The sequence below is a fragment of the Rhinatrema bivittatum genome, chromosome 3, assembly GCF_901001135.1.
Source record: "Rhinatrema bivittatum chromosome 3, aRhiBiv1.1, whole genome shotgun sequence".
Classification (NCBI taxonomy): Eukaryota; Metazoa; Chordata; class Amphibia; order Gymnophiona; family Rhinatrematidae; genus Rhinatrema; species Rhinatrema bivittatum.
In genome coordinates, this window is record NC_042617.1 from 293418997 (window position 1) to 293437416 (window position 18420).

Genomic DNA, 18420 nt, shown 5'->3' on the forward strand with positions numbered 1-18420 from the left:
GGGGAGCCCTCGAACGCTGAGGCCTCCTGCCTCGAAAGAAAGGCGACCAGGACTGCCGTCCAGAAAGACTATTGTCGCTGCGTGAAGGAAGACACCCCTCCCCACACGAAACCAGCGTTGACCGCGAAAATGGCCTCTGAACGTTCTGAGGAACAAAACTGCTTAGGCTTGTCCTCAGGCAGCTTGTACACCTTGTTGTCCCCCAAGTCTTTAATGAGTTGTTCCAGCTCTTCTCCAAACAGTAACTTACCCTTAAAGGGAAAGGAACCCAAACAAGATTTGGTGGAGGCATCTGCCGACCAGTGTCGTAACCACAAGAGCTGTCCAGCCGACACCATGGTGTGCGCAGAAGGCCGTAAAAGATCATATAATGCATCCGCTGTGTAGGCAACCGCGGACTCCATGCAGTAAGTCTGTTCCGCCCCCCCAGGAGGGAGTTCCTGTGCTGTAAGTAATCGCTGAACCCAGCGGAGAGTAGCCCTCTGCATAAGGCTGCTACAGACCACGGCCCAGACGCCCAGTGCAGACACCTCAAAAATGTGCTTCAACAATACTTCCAATTTCCTATCCTGAAGGTCTTTCAGTGCCGTTCCGCCAGTCACTGGAATAGTGGTATGATGAATAACAGCCGTGACGGCAGAGTCTACCTTGGGGACTTTAAGGAATCACTTGGTAAAGGATACAGCTTTTCCATAGCCCTGCTAACTCTTAAGGAATCCTCAGGGAAATCCCATTCCCTGGATACAATCTGGAAGAGCTTGTGGTGAAAAAGGGAAGGTTTGTGGAGGACCCTTAATTCCCACTAAAACCGTATCCCCGGGAGCGGCATCCGCTTCGGGATTCGGAGCCGGGATCTCCAATTCCTGTAAGACCTGTGGACTCAAGGGATCCAATTCATCCTTGCTAAAAGGCCCAAGGATCTGAGAGTCCTCCCCCTCCACTGGCACATGGCTGTCCCCATCCCCCCCCCATGTCCTGCATATACGTATCCGCAGCTGTGGGAATCACCGGATCAACATTCTTAGCAGGGCGAGGAAGGCGGGTCCCCGCCTTACCTTGCTCCGGTGTAGGCTTAGAAAGCTGGGGGGGGGGGGGGGGAACATCTCCCAGTCAGCCTCAGCCTCTAGGAAGGCTGTGTGCATTAATAGCCCAAATTTTAGATGAAAAAGGCTGCGGCCTCTACAAGCCCCCTCGAGGAATAGCGGGTGAGTCTGAGTTGCGCTGCCGCTGCGGGCTTAGTGCAGGTGGAGAGGACGGCGAAAACTTTTACCCCTCCAAATCTGCATCAGCGTCGTTCTCCGGCGCGGTCGGCGCATCCAAGATGGCCACCGCATCGGCATCGAATGGGGGCGGCGCTAGCCTCTGCCCCCGAACTGCCAGACCGCTTCGCTTCTCCCGCGGTCGCGATAGAGAAGGAGCTCGGGCAGCCCCCGGCCGTCGGGAGGGTCCCTCGCCCCCGGGAATACACCGGGAGCAGGGACCCTACCGAGAAAGCCGGGTCCCCGCTTCCCCGCACGACGCACATGTCAATGCACGCGGCATAAAGGCAAAAGGGAAAAACGCGAGAAAATGCTGAGTGGCAAGACCACCCCCTCCGGAGCCCCTGGGCTAAGCGCGGCAGGCCGGGGCTGAAAATGAAATCAGAAACTCAACTCTAACCCGACACCGACGGGCTGTGAGATTCCAGAGCGTTTGGTGTTTGCTTTGAAGCTCTCTCTTCCCTTTTTTTTTTTTTTTTTTTACCGAGTAATAGAAAATAAAAGCCCCCTTCAGAAAAGTACAACTTCTCTGGTATACTGATTAGTGGAGGGAGAGTGACCGGCCCACCGGTAAATTCTCCCCCAGCCACTCAGGGAACCTAAACTCCAGGTACCAGTCTTCAGGGCACTGCCGTACCTGGCCTGCCACCAAATATGCCGCAGCTGCGCTAGCGCCAAAAGAAGAGAAGTGAAATAAATGTTTTTTTGGTTTTTTTTTTTTAAATAGAAAGAGTGAGAAACCCTGATGGAAAAACCAATTGGTCTAGTCAGAGGAGTTAGGAGCAAACCTGTGCACCAAAAGAGAAATTTGCAAAAGATCAGGACCGCAGGTTATGCCTCTCGATCTGCTGGAGTCAGAGATATGAGGGATCGCAAGTGGCACACAAGGGTATATGGGAGGTGCCTTTTCAGTTTCTCTCTGACTCCATCTGCTGGAAAGGAGGCATAACCCAGCAGTCTGGACTGATCCTGGTACGTACAGGGAATGAATAATCTCTTCCCTTCGGATTCCTTTGTCTCCAAATGTCCACCACTTGCCACTTGGAAATAAAGGACTGAAGAGTCTTCCGGTCAACAATCTAATAATGTCTCCCCTCCTTTGAACAATCTATTTTGGGATTTTGTACCATATTGAAATCCCCCCCTATTATCAATTTGCCGCTTGTAAGGTTTAATAGTATCTCATCAATTCGCTGAAGGACCTCCCTCTGCAGAGAAACAGGATTATATATATTAACCAAAACATAAAAAATCTTTATCAATATAAAGGGAGACTATAATAAACCTCCCTCCATCTTTATGAATAGATTCCACCTGTACCATTAAATCCCTAGTAATCAAAATCCCTACTCCTGTGTACTTAAACGCCGGTGTACTAGCCGCTAGCATCACCTGCGCAAATTGAGGGACATGCAGTAGTCGTTCATGCCTCTTACAAAGGTGGGTTTCTTGAAGGAATACTATTGAGGCCTTCAACGAACTGATTTCCTTGAATAGCCGGTGACTTTTGGATGGGTGGTTTAACCCCTTCACATTCATCGAAGCTGCTTTAATGATCCCCATGTCTACGGAACCTCCCCAACCCGCTGCTTCTGGGACCTTTAGAGACTTCCACCATGTGTACCGAGATAACGTTTCTCTGCCCGCTGGCAATCCACCGCACCATCCAATTTCCCTCATCCCCCTGCAATACCCCCTCCCCCTTCCCCAATAGAACCCTCCCCCCCTTTGTCTGTCCACCACCGTGTCATCGGTAGTGCCCTATACAGGAAAGAAGCTAGTCCTCCCCCCTCCCCAACAACACAAGATACTGAAGTTTGTCGTGGAAATGTAACTATAACTTATACATCACCGTTCACAAATGTGATAGAAGGCAAAAGCCCTAGTCTACATCAATTCTGTAAACCACCAAGCTCATACAACATTGGTTAATGGGAATAAAACTCCCCTCTGGCTCTGAGATTTTACCCTGCTTTCATTCAACACCTTCTGTGATTGAGCCTGGCTCATTTGATCTTCTGCGCAGTCGAGAGCCCGATTTCCCCACACACTGCCATCTTGGCCCATCTGCTGCCAGGGACTTGTGAGAGGGAAATTCAATGACTGGCAAATCAGGCCCCGCTGTGGACAAAACCGAACCCGCTTCCGCGATGCTTTTTAATCGGTGAGTAACTCCTCCCTTCGTGAATGCCAAGCCACTGGGATATAGCCATCGGTACCGGATGTTCTCTTTGTGAAGCAAAGAGGTCACGGGCTGGAGTTCCCTTTGTTTTTGCAGGGTAGCTGCTGCCAAATCATTGTACAGTGCGATGTTGTTTCCGTCCCATTTGAAGGTGCCTAATACTCGCGCTTTCTGCATAAGCGCGTCTTTTAAGCTATAATTATATACGCAGGCGATAATGTCCCAAGGTGTGTTGTTTTTGGGGACCCGAAGTGCTCTGTGTGCTCTGTCCAGTACGATGTCTCGGTCCGCTGCGGAAGAGGATTCGGAGCCGGAGCCTGCATTAAAGATGGCCCTGCAGATTTTTTGGACCACCAAACAGGCATCCGAATACGCATCAGTCTCGGGGATGCCTCTGATCCTAATGTTGGAACGCCTAGAACTGTTTTCTAGGTCTTCCATCTTGAGTAATACCTCCTCGTTTGCACCTTGCAGATCTGCGACTTCTTTATGTAGACGGGACACTTCCACAACTTGCCCTTCCATAATGCTTTCCACTTCTTCCACTCGCTGACCAAGATTGCCCAACTCGGTTCAGAACTCTGATAGCGCCTCGTGCATGTCCGTTTTAATGGACTTTATATCTTTCTGTATCTCCGAGAACTGGAGCCGGAAGTCTTCCCGCGAGGGTTCTGCATTTTTCCCCAGCAGCTTTGCCCGTACGTGCCCCAGGAGCTTCTATTGCTGTTGGCGAGTTGTCATCTGCCAGTTCTGCTGCCTCAGTCACCATCTTTTCCTGCAAGGCTGCAAAGCGTGAGCCCCCCGCCTCGTAAAAGAACGCTTTTAAATCGATCAATTTCTTCCGAGACAACATCCAACTCACAAGAGCAATGTCAGAGCTCTTTGCCGGACTGTAATTAAATCTCGATTGCGCCAATATAGCTTAGATTGCGAGAAGTGTGAGGGGAGCTATCGCCTTATGCGACCATACTGTTGGGATGACATCATTTCCCCCAACAATTGATTTTTAATGCATTTTAGTAAACAGACCCCATTGAATGTGAGATGGAGAATACTAACAGGGGTACATTTTGTAACAGCCTGCATAAATTAAATAGTGGAAGGCCCCTCTCCAACCATTCCCCTGGCATCACTTCTCTTGAGTCCAGGTAAACTAATGCAAGAACATGACAAATGCAGGCAAGATTACCCACCCATCAGTTGGAAAACTTTGTAAAAGACCACTTCTGAGCATAAAACACTGTTTTAAGCCACAGAACACCCTTTGAAAATTAAAATTGTGATTCATAATAAAAAAATATAAATAAATTGAAAGGAAATACAAGCTAGATTAGGACTGAAAATGGCATGTTTGTTAACTAGACTACCATAGGCATTAGGAGCGCAGAATGCTACATCGGTGAGCACCACAATCCTCGATGGAAAAATGGCACTGGCCCTTTATACAAGACTTGTGCAAGGAAAGTTTAGCCAATACTGAACATTTTTAGGTGTATTATCTTACACTGCAAACAAGAGTGGGGTTTTTTCCTATTTTTTCACACAGTGTAAAAAGTTTAACACGTGTGAACATTTTCTCCTAAAGCAAGCAATGGGTGACACTCCAGCCCAGACTTATGTCAGCCTGCAACAAGAGTAAATATATTTGGATCCGAGGGCTGCCAAAGGTGAAAAAACGTTCTACATATGAAGTTGGGCTGGCAAGAGTATGATATTCAAAAGGATATGTTCATCTATCTTAAGCTAGCTAGACAAATCCAGAGATTTGAAGCTCCCGCCCTCCTACTGGCAAAATTTGACTTGGGTAAGTCAGTACCTGCTATCATTTGCCTGGATAAAAAAAGGTAAGGCAGGGCAGAGGGCGTGGTGACAATTTATTCAGATACTGTAGATATTTAGCACTTGCCAGATAAGCTTAGCTGTGTAGGTCTGATCAGAGAAAATGTTGACCTGCATTTACCTGTGTAATTTTAACCAGATACATTCAGCAGCAAACTCATCCAGCAAAAGTGACACCGAATAGCTAAGTAAAGTTAACTGGGTGACTTTCCTACTCACTGGCCCACAGAATATTGACCTCTGTGGGCAGATCAGTGGAGGGAGGGTGCCCCGATTATTGACTTCTTTTGTCAAATACATGAACACCGGTTTCCCTGTACATACCAGGATCAGTCCAGACGGTGGGTTATGTCCCCCGTCCAGCAGATGGAGTCAGAACGGGGGACATAACCCACCGTCTGGACTGATCCTTGGTACTACAGGAACGAAAATTAGCAGGTAAGGAATAATTTTCTTTTTTATAACAATTGTTATTCAGGTTCTTCCAGGCATTTGCCAGCCAGAGGCAAAAAAAAAATGACTTAAGGGTGAATCAAGCCCTCAATGAATCATAGATCCCTAATTACTTTCTCCACACTGTAGCCATTGTATGAATCTCTATCATATTCCCCTCACTCGCCTCTTTTCCAGGCTGTGTCTCCTAGTTTTTTTTGAGTTTCAAGTTGAGGACTAGCATTCTCCCATGGAACCATAATTATCAGAATTCACTGAAAAGCAGGGGGGGGGAGGGGGGAGGACAAAATAAAATAAGCCAAGACTGGACCAGTTGTGAAACTGGGGAGTCACTCCTTGGAATTCTGGGGCCCTGGAAAGCTACTCCTATGAATCTGACTGACCAGTCTGCACTGATCTGATAACCTTCAATGAGGGAATTCTGCCAAAAAGGAACACAATCCCTGTACAAGTAGCACCCATTCCAGACGCCATCTATTGGGTTAAAATTCTGAGAGCAAAAGAAATGTCTAGTCCCTGTCCCCCAAGCCAAACACCTGCTACAATTTGGACCTTAGCAGGCTTTTCCCCTAAAGGTTCTAGGCTCTTTGATTTGAAATAAGAAAGAAGGAATAATACATACTGCAACAATGAGGAAATCCAACCAGCACCAGGCGTTGGTGAAGAATTTGACAAATCCGTATGCCAGCCACTTCAGCAGCATCTCCAGGATGAAAATGTAGGTGAACACCTTATCTGCATACTCCAGTATTGTCCTGATAGTCTTCCGCTGCTCAATGTAAATATCTTCAAAAGCCTGGGGAAGGAACGGAAGGAGGGAAAAGAAAAAAAAAGAAAGGATTGGATGCTGTGGGAAGCTTATTTTGGGGGCATTTTTTTTAAACTGCTTGCATTGGGACAAAGATCACACGTACTTTTTACCCTGGGGTTTTGCACCAATTCTCAAAGCAAAAGTACACGTGCACTTTCACTTTGAAAGGTTGCTGTGGGTACACAATAAGAATGGTCATTTGCACCTGCCTTTTCTGTGGGTAGAATTTTACTGGAAAAGTACGTGTATAGAGTTGAAAGTGTGAACTACATGCATACTTTTCCTCCTCCAACCTAAATATACAGCCTAGAAATGCCTTTTCTCTATGTGGAGCAATGTGTTCGTTGCATCTGATGTGATAGTGTATAGGTACGTAGTTATATTGCAAAAATAAAAAATAAATCCATCAAGTCCAACCTTCTTTTGCTTCTTAGACTGCCCTGGAAATATGCGGAGAGAGGAAGACAGAGGACAAGCATGGACACTTTTCAAGAGCACTAAATTCACAAAAAGATTGTAGCCCCCCTCTCCCGGAATATAAAGCATAAACAGCACACAATTTCAACATCTCTGCCTCCAGTTTCCAGATGTTACGTACCAAGGCACCACTGCTAAGCAAGATCATGAAGATGATGAAGGTTTCAAACCAGTTGTGCTCCACAATCAGGAAGCAGGTCTTCCGCAGGGTCCACCATGACTTCCCCAACCCCTCCTCTATGTTGATGTAGCAGCACTTAAAGCGTGCCATGCAGCCTATGACATGGCAAGAGTAGAGTAGTTAGGCCTTGGGTTCATCCATGCCTTACAGAAATTAGACATTTCACAAACAAGATGCACATAAGATAATGAAACTTGGGTTGGCCTTCTGACTCAGACCACAGCCTTGTGGCACAGAAGACTGATTTGAGTCGGCAGCCCAGTGTGGTCAGCTAGGGTCAAGTGTGTCACAGAAGCCAACATGTTCCATTCTGGGGAGGGAGGGAAGGAAAATGGCTGACACTACTGCAGTTGCCCCAGCTGGCCACAAACAGTGATGGAGGGGGACATGTTTGAGATGTCCTTTCAAGCGCTTGAGATCAATGGAGGTTCCCAGTGCCACTTAGGCATGCCCTCTGATGTGGTGAACAAAGACATGAGGGGAAAAAAGTGCGTGGGGGGAGGAAGAATATGAAACTGAGTTACAAAGATTAATTTGCTTTTGGCTCCAATGTATTATTAGTTCCAACATATGCAGGAAGTGAGAAAATATTGCTTGTTTTTGCAAACTCCAAAATATATATATTTTTTTAAAAAAAGGAAACAAAGTTTATATTGGAAATACTGAGAAAGACAGAAATAATCTGCATCCATAATTTCATGGTACAATATGATGCCTACCAATGACACCAAGAGCTACAAGGGTGGGCATTTGGGTACATACCATCAGTGAAGCAATTATCTGGGTCAAGGTACTCCTCTGGCTGCTCCACAGGAACTTCCTCAGCTTCTGTCTTGACACCAATGGTGCTTCCTTCAGAAGAGCTTGTATCATCCAGTTTCTACAATAAGACAGACTGAAATTGACATATAGTACATTTTGTTAAAATCCTTTATCATATTGGCTAATGAATTAATGGGATTGTGGTATTGAACAAGAACACCTATATCATCATCAGATCTACCTCAACATTCAATAATGAAAAGATATCAGTTTACCAAAGGACACCACTAATATTCACTGAAAAGGCAATGAACTGCAATGAGTTCATACTAGATCACTATAACATAGGAAGTCACAGTGGTGAACTGTGGCTCATGGATGTTCTATCATGGCTGAGAAAACCTGACTTAACTCTCTTCTAGCACTTGACTAGAAAGACAACCTTGCTGACTTAAGTAAGAGCCACAAAAGGAAAGCTCCCTCTCACCTCTTTGCTGCCTTCAGGGTCGGACTCACTGCTGAAGTCCTCTGTATTGAGGTTCTCAAAGTCAGATTCACCCACAGCAATGGGGACTCTGACAGTGAGGTTGGGGTTATGTATGAAGGACATATGATCCTCATCAATTATATACTTCTCCACACTGCTGCCAATGCCACTAGTGGTGCCGTTGCCATTCTTTTGGTAGTCCATGTCCCGGTTGATGTCAGCCCCGGTATGGTTGGCGATACAGTTGGCCTTCTTATCACAGAGCTCATCAAGTGGCTTGACCTCATCTGCTGATTTTTTCTTGAAGTATTTCTGGACAAAGTTATGGACCTTCAGCTTGATCCAGGCGATTCCCTTCTTGATCCGGATTACAGAAATCTGTAGGTTATTCATTTCACCATCATCATCTGTTGCCGCCAGGTTGTCAGCACTGAAGGAGCTCAGTAACAAGGCCAAGAACAGGTTCAGTACCTGGAAGAGGAGATTCAATGCTGCATCGTTATTAAGGCATAAGAGCAGTCTGCACTAAAATGCTTGCAAACCACATTCAGCTATACCATGTGGTTCTAAGTCCAAGCAATTCAAGATGTGATCCCTAACATTCTGAAAGCCCACAATAGAGGAAGGGAACCAACAGTGGCAGAGACAATGCTGGTCATCAAGAGGTTCCTCTTACTGTTTCTAGCATCTTTGAATACAGTCACGGTAAGTCTGTTTGCCAAAATTTCAGTTTAGATTTTTTTCTAGCCTACCAGTTCAGTGGCTTTAAAACTACAAATTGGCCAGGCCAATAAGATGTCAAATCACTGGTATATGGTTCCTCTAGACCAATGGGAAACTATAGGAGGCATTTCTCTTAACCAGCACTGTATCTCATAACAATGCATAGATTAGAAAGTCACTGCCCTGCGTACAACCATCTTCATGAACTTTGGGCATCTTGTACCAACTCAAGTGCTCTCAGCACCTACCAATTTGCCATAAGTCACAGTCAAATGTGACTTATGTGAAAGGTTTTTTTGTTTGTTTGTTTGTTTTTTTTACTTTATAGGCAGAGGCTTTCCCTTTATTTAATTTTTGAGATAATTTTCAAAGGAATCCAGGTGCTGAACCAAAGAGTAATGCGCCTAGATCCCTGCTACAGGCAGAGTGGCGAGATGTGGCCACATATTTTTACAGCATGGCTGCACATAACCGATTTGAGAGAGAGTGTTCCCATAGGTACGTTTGGGTTGGGGGCAGAAGGATGTGCACATAGAATTGCATTTTCAATTCTACACACGTTGCTTCTCCCCTGACACCCCAGCCACACAAATAACAGGGCAACTTATCTTTGAAAACTGGCTAAAGGGATGCAGGTAGAAAACTATCTACTGTATGTACTTAGCCATTATGCGGCTTCCTTACTTTTAGAGGGCAAATTTGAATAACAGCACCATTTCATTCTGTTGTGTGGTGTGGTTGCTGTGTCAGTCCACTTGAATGCACAAACATTTAAGTTAACAAACAAAAAAAATAAATAAATTATGTAAGAGATACCTTTTTATTGGACTAAAAACACACTTCCTGACTAGCTTTCAGGCATTAACATGCCCTTCATCAGATTGAAAATTACACACCAAAGAGAAGAGCAAGGCAACATCTTCATGGGGAACATTTTCCAGGACCAGAATAATCAGGATACTTAAAAGAGGTAAACTCAGAACAAACCAGAAACATAGAACATTTGATGTTAAAGTGATCAAGCACTGCAGAACTGACTTAAAAGGTTTAAACAGCGTCTTGGGCTTTTTAAACATACTACCAGAAATAATTCTACTGCCTGTGTCACCTTATCACTCCAACCCATCAACCCTCACCCCCTTTTCCAGACCCTCTACTAACAATCAGGTCAATACAGTAAAGTGCAGCCGCGGTTACCCTGCTTCTAACCCGCTTTCTACTCACAATTTGGCCGCGTTAGTCCAATCCGCGATTCACTAACCCTTTTAACCCATCCTTACAGCCTCTTTAAATCAACGGGAAACCCCTTCCGCCCGCGGCATGTATATGATATGTAAACGATCGGATTAGCTATTCCCTCCCATACAGTAACGCGCGCCCTGATTATCGCTTTTTAAACCTGCAGTTTTGCCGCACGTTTAACCTGCTAACTTACCGCCTACCCTTACCCATGCGTTAGAGGCAGGGGTAAGGATAGGCGGCAAACTTTCCCCCAGCCCTCGCTCACCTGCCCTGGCCGCGTCCATGGGTGCCGGTCTCCGGGGCAGCCCCAGTCCTCTCTCCCCTCCTCCCGAAGCAATGAAAAGCGAAAAAGGAGAAAAGCGAAACATGTGAAGTGGAACTTACTTTTCTTGCAGCCCTCCTCCGGAGACGCACCGAGGCTCCCCTGCCTCCCGGGGGCTGCCCCCTGCCTCCCGGGGACAGCCGGCGGCAAAAGCGGCCCATCAAGGCGTGACGTCACTACGTTTGGCGTCACGGCATGTGACGGCGGCCGGCGCTCAAGGCAGTGCATCAGCGAACGCCGACGTCGCACTCCGTGACGCCAAACGTAGTGACGTCACGCCTTGAGTGGCCAAACTGCACGCACAGGCTGAATGCACGCAGGAGAAGTGGCCGCAGCTGGAGCGATCATGTCAGAGGGCCCGTGCAGGCATCCATCTTCGCCGGCGGGGCCGCTTTCGCTGCCGGCTGTCCCCGGGAGGCAGGGGGCAGCCCCCGGGAGGCAGGGGAGCCATGGTGCGTCTCCGGAAGAGGGCTGCAAGAAAAGTAAGTTACACTTCACATGTCGTTTCGCTTTTCTCCTTTTTCGCTTTTCGTTGCTTCGGGAGGAGGGTAGAGAGGACTGGCAATCCCGAGCGTAGGAGAACCGTCCACTTCCTGGTACCTGTCATTTCAAATGTCATTTGAAATGACAGGTACCAGCGCACCCAGGTTACTGTATAGGCGCTGTATAGCGCTCTATACAGTAAAATGGATTGCGCAGGCCTAACGCTTAACGGACGCTTCTTGGACACGGCTTGCATTTGCAAGCTATTTAAATACAGTATCGAGCGGTAGGTGAGCCGGACTGTGCGTGCGGCAAACGCGGGTGTGCCCGGCACTAACGCAGCTCTTCCTACCTCTCCTTACTGTATCGGCCCAAATGTATTTTATAATTCACTTGTATTGTCTGGCAACATCATCTCTTACTCTGAACAGCTCATTTTATTTGGACCTGAAGAATGGCTCTCAAAAGCTACACAAGAAATGTTATTTTAGTACAATAAAAGCGTATCGCCTTATGTGTTTTTGTTTGTTAACCTCATGTCCGTGCATTCTGTGGTATAAAAAAAAAAGACTGGCACTGAAGGAACTGTACACTGCTGCTAAGACACGGGCTGGGCATCGCTGCTGCGTGTCCGAGCTCAACTGAAGCAAACTCAGAACTTATGGGTTTCACAGAAAAAACAAATTTTAAGAGAAAAGGAATATTTCCGAGTCTTCACTGACCACCAGGTTCCCAATGACCATCACCATCATGAAAACGATCAAGCACATGGCCTGCCCTGCCACCTCCATGCAGTCCCACATGGTCTCGATCCACTCGCCACACAGCACCCGGAACACAATAAGGAAGGAGTGGAAGAAGTCGTTCATGTGCCAGCGCGGGAGCTGGCATTCAGTGTTGATCTTGCACATGCAGTCCTTGTAGTTCTTCCCAAACAGCTGCATGCCAACCACCGCGAAGATGAAGACAATTATGGCCAACACCAGGGTCAGGTTTCCTAAGGCACCCACGGAATTCCCAATGATCTTAATCAGCATGTTCAGGGTCGGCCAGGACTTTGCCAGCTTGAAGACTCTCAGCTAGTGGGTTTAAAAAAAGAAACCATAATTACCCAGCTGCATGGCTCTCCTGACAGAATAAAGACAATTGTCTGTGGTCCTTAAGCTGTCTTCCACACTTTTTAGAAACCTACAGTGAATTTTAATCTTTTGACATCTCTGCATCCACTGCTATTAATAGAATATGTCCAGTTTATTTTTAAATACCTTTATGAAATATGCCTCAACTCGGCTTGACTGAAGACTAATTCAAGATTCACATCACTTGCACTGTAACAAAATGCCTCTCCCCTCGATTTTAAGTAAATGCAGTCCTGATCAGTACTAACTTCTGCATTCTGGTTCTACCAATTTCATGAACAGCCTTGTGTGTGCAGGGTCCACGTGAATAATTATACAAAGCTTTCATATCCCTTATAATCTCCTTTTCTTTACAGTGAACACCTGACAATTCATCCTCATCTCTCTGGATCAGTTAAATGCTCCAATCCCCTTTATTAGCTTTGCTGCTCTTCTCTAAGTCTTTCCTTCACCTTCAAATCCTTTTGATTCTGAAGCTATCAAAGCCAAGTCTGATATTCTGAATGATGCCTTACCAATTAGACCATACTCCCTCCTCTCCAACCCAGGAGTGAAAGTTAGAAATAAATAAGGCTGTGTGGACCATATAAAAAAATGTATACAGTTATAAGAAAAATGTTCTTACCTGTTAATTTTCTTTCCTTGAGTCATGTTACATCAGTCCAAACAAGTGAGTTGTTCTCCCAAACCAGCAGATGGAGGTAGAGAGCACTGATTTCTCTGTGATATTACAGCCACTTACTTGTGATACAGTGCAGAAAAAGCTCAAGTATTATAACAAATCACTAAAGATAATTGAAACAATAGATAAAACACTTAGAAAAAAAAATGCAGAATTGGATCATCCGACCAAACTACCTCTCCAATAGTAGGAGATAAACAACATGAATAAGAAGTTGAAAAATAATAAATACATACCTTACGACCTACGTGAACAGAGTACTTCTGATATTCTGCTTAATCTGAAGGAAACCATTTCCTCACTTGTCACATTGGCCCAGCTTCTCATAAGGATCCTGGAATGATGTAGCAGGACTCAAGAAAAGAAAATTAACAGATAAAAAAATTTATTTTTCATTATCATCCTTCTACACCAGTCCAGACAAGTGGGAGGTACCAAAGCCCAAATAATCTGAGAGGGAGGAAGTCAGGGCCACTTTAAAGACACCAGCTCAAAACTCTGCATCCTCCTTAGTCTAAACATCTAATCTGCAATGCTGAACAAAGGAGAAATAGTCATCATTTTGACCCAGGAAGACGACTAATAGTATGAGCTTGGAGACCCTTAAGTATGCAGAACAGGGATTCTCCTTAATCCATCTTGCCAATGTTGATTTGGAAGCCGCCTCACTTTGTTTTGTTTGGAGGGCCGCATACATTTATCCAACTGCTGAAAAGAATTTGTGATCTTCAAATACCGTACTTTAAGAGAACTTGACAGACATCCAAAACTTCAGAGATTTTTAATCCCCTGATTCACTCTGATTCAAATGAAATGCAGTAATGACCTTTGGCAAAAAGGATAGCACTGGCCAAACAGATACAGAGATCTGAGAAAACATCAGAAAGGATCTCTACAGGACAGGGCCTGTAGTTCAGAAATACATGGAGCTAAACAAATGGCAACGAACCACCGTCTTAAGAGATAGATCCTCGACAGTTTCATGTCTTAGAGGTTCAAATGGTGACAAAGTTAACACCAGTGGCTGGACTGAGACGGGCTCGCCGGCAACACCCTGGTGGTAGGTGCTGAGGGCGCACTCGTTCCGAGCTGGTTTGGAAGCAAGACTTGGACAGATGCCAGAGGTAATCCAGCAAACGGGGAAGTGGACAGGAGAACGGGTCCAGTCCATGGCCCCCGCACCATATGAAAAATGCTTCCACTTCGAACTGTAGGAATTTCTGGGCGGAAGGTTTCCGGGACTCAATCAAGACCCTGAAGACACCATCCGAGAGCTGCAAAGGCTGGAGGATCATGTGCTCAACATCCATGCCGTGAGGGCCAGAGCCCGGAGGTTCAGGTGGCGCAGGGTGCCCTGGTTCTGTGATATGAGATCAGGAGCCGTCCCCAGCAGGACTAGTACGCTCAATGACAGGTCCTGGAGAAGAGGAAACCACACCTGCCTTGGCCAGGAGGGTGCCACCAGGATCATGGTTCACCTGTCCTCTTGCAGTTTCGTCAGAGTCCTCGAGAGGAGTGGAATAGGGGGGTACGCGTACATGAGATCCTGTCCCCAGTGAAGGGAGAAAGCATCGCAGGCCGGATGGCCCTTCCCCAGAATCAGGGAGCACAACGTGTTCACCTTGTGATTGTGGGGAGAGGTGAACAAATCCATGTCTGGCGTGCCCCAGTGACAGAACAAGTTGGCTGTCACCGCAGGGTTCAGGGACCACTCGTACGGCTGGAAGGACCGGCTGAGACTGTCCGCCAGGGTGTTCAGGTGACCTGGCAGGTAGGTGGCCGGAGATACATCCCTCTGGAAAGGGCCCAATCCCAGACCTGCAGCACCTTCTGGCAGAGGAGGAAGGAGCCCGGGCCGCCCTGCTTGTTGATGTACCACATCGTCACCTGGTTGTCCGTTCTGATGAGGATGGCCTTGGAGGACAGCCTGTCCTAGAAGGCCCTCAAGGAGTACCGGATTGCTCGAAGCTCCAGGAAGTTTATCTGGCAGAAGGCTTCGGCTGCAGTCCAAAGACCCTGGGTATGCAGGCCGTCCATGTAGGCCCCCCACCCCTGAGGTCAAGCATCGGTGGTGAGGGTCATTTGGGGTGGCATGGGCTGAAATGGGAGCCCAATTTCCAAATTGGGAAGGGCTTCCCACCAGATCAGGGAGAGGTGGAGAAGGTCCATGACCGAAACCAGCGCCTCCAGATCCTGGGATGCTTGCCGCCACTGGGACTGCAAGGCCCACTGAGGGTTTCTCATGCGGAGGCAGGCCAAGGGGGTCATGTGGACAGAGGCCACCATGTGGCCCAGCAGGCGGAGCAGCAGACAGGCAGGCACCTTCTTTCTGTTGTGAATGAGGGTAGCCAGCGAGGAGAGGGCAATCGCCCGATCCTTGGGCAGGAAAGCCTTTGCTTGTGCCGTGTCCAACCTGGCGCCGATAAAATCTAGCTGTGGAGACAGGCAGAGATTAGACTTGGGGAGACTTGGGTCTGCAAGGTCTGAACCATCAGGGCTAGTGCTTTCAAGGCCCCGGAGTGGGATGCTCCGGATCAGCCAATCATCCAGGTATGGAAAAACATGGACAGAGCGATGCCTGAGGTAGGCAGCCACCACTGCCAAGCATTTTGGGAAGATGCGTGGGGCTGATGCCAGCCCAAAGGACAGCACTTTGTACTGAAAATGTGCTGTCCCCACCAGGAAGTGGAGGTACTTCCTGTGGTTGTTGACAATTGCATTATGGGCGTAAGCCTCCTTTAAGTTGAGGGAGCAGAGCCAATCTCCACTTCGGAGGGGTGGGATCAGTATGCCCAAAGAGACCATTTTGAATTTCTCTCTTACGAGAAACCGGTTTAACGCCCTGAGGTTGAGAATGGCGTGCAAGCTGTCATTCCTCTTCGGAAGTATCTCGAGTAGATGCCGTGGCCCCATTGCATGCGGGGGACAGGTTCCACTGCACCCGCCTCTAAAAGGGCGGAAAGTTCCGATTGAAGGACTATCTGAAGGGAGGGCGAACCCCACGATGGACATGGGGATGCAGTCTCTGGGAGCCTGCTGAAATTCAGGCAGTAACCCTGGCAGACAATGGAAAGGACCCAACGGTCTGAAGTGATCGCTTCTCAATGGCGGGTGGAGCAAAGGAGCCTGCTACCAACTGGGGGATCGACTGCCAGGGGAACCGGCTTTTGGCTTGTGCCCCCCGCCGCCAGTCAAAAGCCTGTGGAAGGGGCCTGCTGGGGGGGCTGGTTGGGTCCTCGGAACCCACTGCTGTTGGCCACAATCTCTGGGACTGGTCTGAGGCGGGCGGGCACGGGTGGCTGGAGAATAGTACCTCTTCTGCCAGTAAAAGGGCTTACGAGAGCCCGGCCTGGAAGACGGGCCTTTGGAAAGGCTGGCAGAGAGTTGCTGAAGGTTATCATGCTGATCTTTCAGCTACAGAAAATCGATGAACCCAAAGATACAGCTGAAAAACAGAATACTTCAAATTTGCAATATTCAGCTAAAAAAGAACTCCTAAGTGAACCTATCTGGCAACCGTCATAAATAGCCTCAAAGAATGTGTGGCTTATAGATGAAGCCTGTAATACTTAAGGCTTGATATAATCATAGGTTGCAGATAGATTTGTGTATGCACCTACCGGTGCGATAAGGCTGGAGCACAATCACTGTATGCTTAAAGTCACTAGTGAGTGCGCTTATCTTAAGGATGCCACGTAGAAAGAGGGCTTGCACAGTCCTGAAGTTGCCTCCGACACTAAAGTGTTTCGGAGTGTTGTACTCCTTCCTCAGGGATCTCCAGGTAAGAACGAGCCATCTACATGGATTCCATGATGCCTGGTCAGTACTTAGCTTTAGAGAGGCGAATGCTTATGCGGTGCACTAAAATAATGTGACCTGCCAGCGTGCCGATCTTTCAGCTACGCCATGACCTCTTTCACCTTATCTCCAAACAGGTTCTCACCTGCACAGGGAAGATCCGCAAGCCTGTCCTGAAATTCTGGTCAGAGTCCTGAGGCTCGGAGCCAAGCTAGCTATCTGGCATCGATGCCCCTAGTGGCTAGGCAGGCTGCGGTCTCAAACATGTCATAGGTAGACCTCACCTCGTACCTACCCGCCTCAAGGCCCAGCATGGCAATGGCTACAAGAGACTCCTGCTGTTGCTGGGGTAGTCCCTCCGCAAAGTCTTGGACCTGTTTCCACAGATTCCAGTTGTATTGGGTCATGTATGGAGGCTACCAGCATAGCCCCCTGGAACATTTTCCTTCCTATGCCATCGAGCTTCCTGTGTTCGCGCCCTGGAGGGGCAGAAGGGTGTGTCTGGAAGTGTCTGGCCTTTTTAAGGGTGGATTCCACAACCTCTGACTGGTGGGGAGGTGCCGCCGTTCAAAGCCCACAGCCTGTTGCACCAGATAGGTTGCATCGGCCTTCCTGTTAACTGGGGACACCAACACTAGGTGTTCCCACATACAGAGGAGAAACTCCTTAAAGATGTCGTGGACCGGCACCGCCATGATTTCCTTGGGAGCATCGATGAACTGGAGGATCTCCAGCATCTTGTGACTGGAAGGGATGGCCTCTGCCATGGCCCTTACAAAGCTGGCAAATGACAGGTCTTCGGGTGGAGACTGACGACATTCCTTGGGAGGGGAAGGCTCCGAGAGGGGGTCATCGGAGAACTCAGAGGATGAGTCCAAAGAGTCATCACCCCACAGGTCATAAGGACCCTCCTCTTCGCTGGTCCGGACGCCAAGGGCAGGGGCTAGGAGGGGCAGTGGGCTTGGGCTCCAAGGGCACCAGAGGCATTGATGCCAGGGGGAACCCCTGGCATTAAGGGGGCATTGGCCACAGTACACTGGGAGGAACCGGCGGCGGACTGGGGAACCGTGGGCAAGGGTGCCCAGTCCACAAGGCCTCATCCTCCTCTGAGGACCCGGGAATCGGGATTGCTCCGGTGGAGGGCTTCAGTGGCCGAGGAGTCATTGAAGGCCTTTCAGGCACTGGTTGCATCAGTAGGGCACCAAGAAGGACATCCAGACACTCCAGCAGGGGTGCAAACATCGATGGCAGAGGTTTGAGCACCGGTACAGGGGCCAGTGGCGCCGGCAGCTTAATGTTCTGTAGTGCTTTGTGCACCGCCGACTGCACCCTGCTGTCCGGCTCCTCCTGAAAGTCCTGGGTAGTTAGGACTGATGGAGGGGGACAAGGCGTCATCGGCAAATCCTCGGAAGGATCACGAGGCGGCACGGCACCCTGTATCGTTGCCGGTGGGGAACACCTTGGGCTACCAGGGGCATTGGAGGATGGGGCCTCTGGTGGCCAGTGCCGCCGATGCCGCTCCAGAACAGGAACAGTGGAGAGACTGTGACCGGGGCTTTCTGGATTTCTGGCGCTCGGCC

General features: G+C 48.2%; 1 protein-coding gene across 1 annotated transcript in view; it reads right to left on the reverse strand.

Moving 5' to 3' along the window:
• SCN8A (sodium voltage-gated channel alpha subunit 8) overlaps window positions 1-18420 on the reverse strand; it is a 415106-nt gene that overhangs the window by 135864 nt on the left and 260822 nt on the right. Inside the window, exons 16-20 of the mRNA XM_029594973.1 lie at window positions 11944-12300; window positions 8452-8922; window positions 7965-8082; window positions 7143-7297; window positions 6356-6529 (exon numbers count right to left, since the gene is read on the reverse strand). Of these exons, the coding sequence (XP_029450833.1) occupies window positions 6356-6529; window positions 7143-7297; window positions 7965-8082; window positions 8452-8922; window positions 11944-12300 (1275 nt within the window). The remainder of the gene's footprint in view (window positions 1-6355; window positions 6530-7142; window positions 7298-7964; window positions 8083-8451; window positions 8923-11943; window positions 12301-18420) is intronic.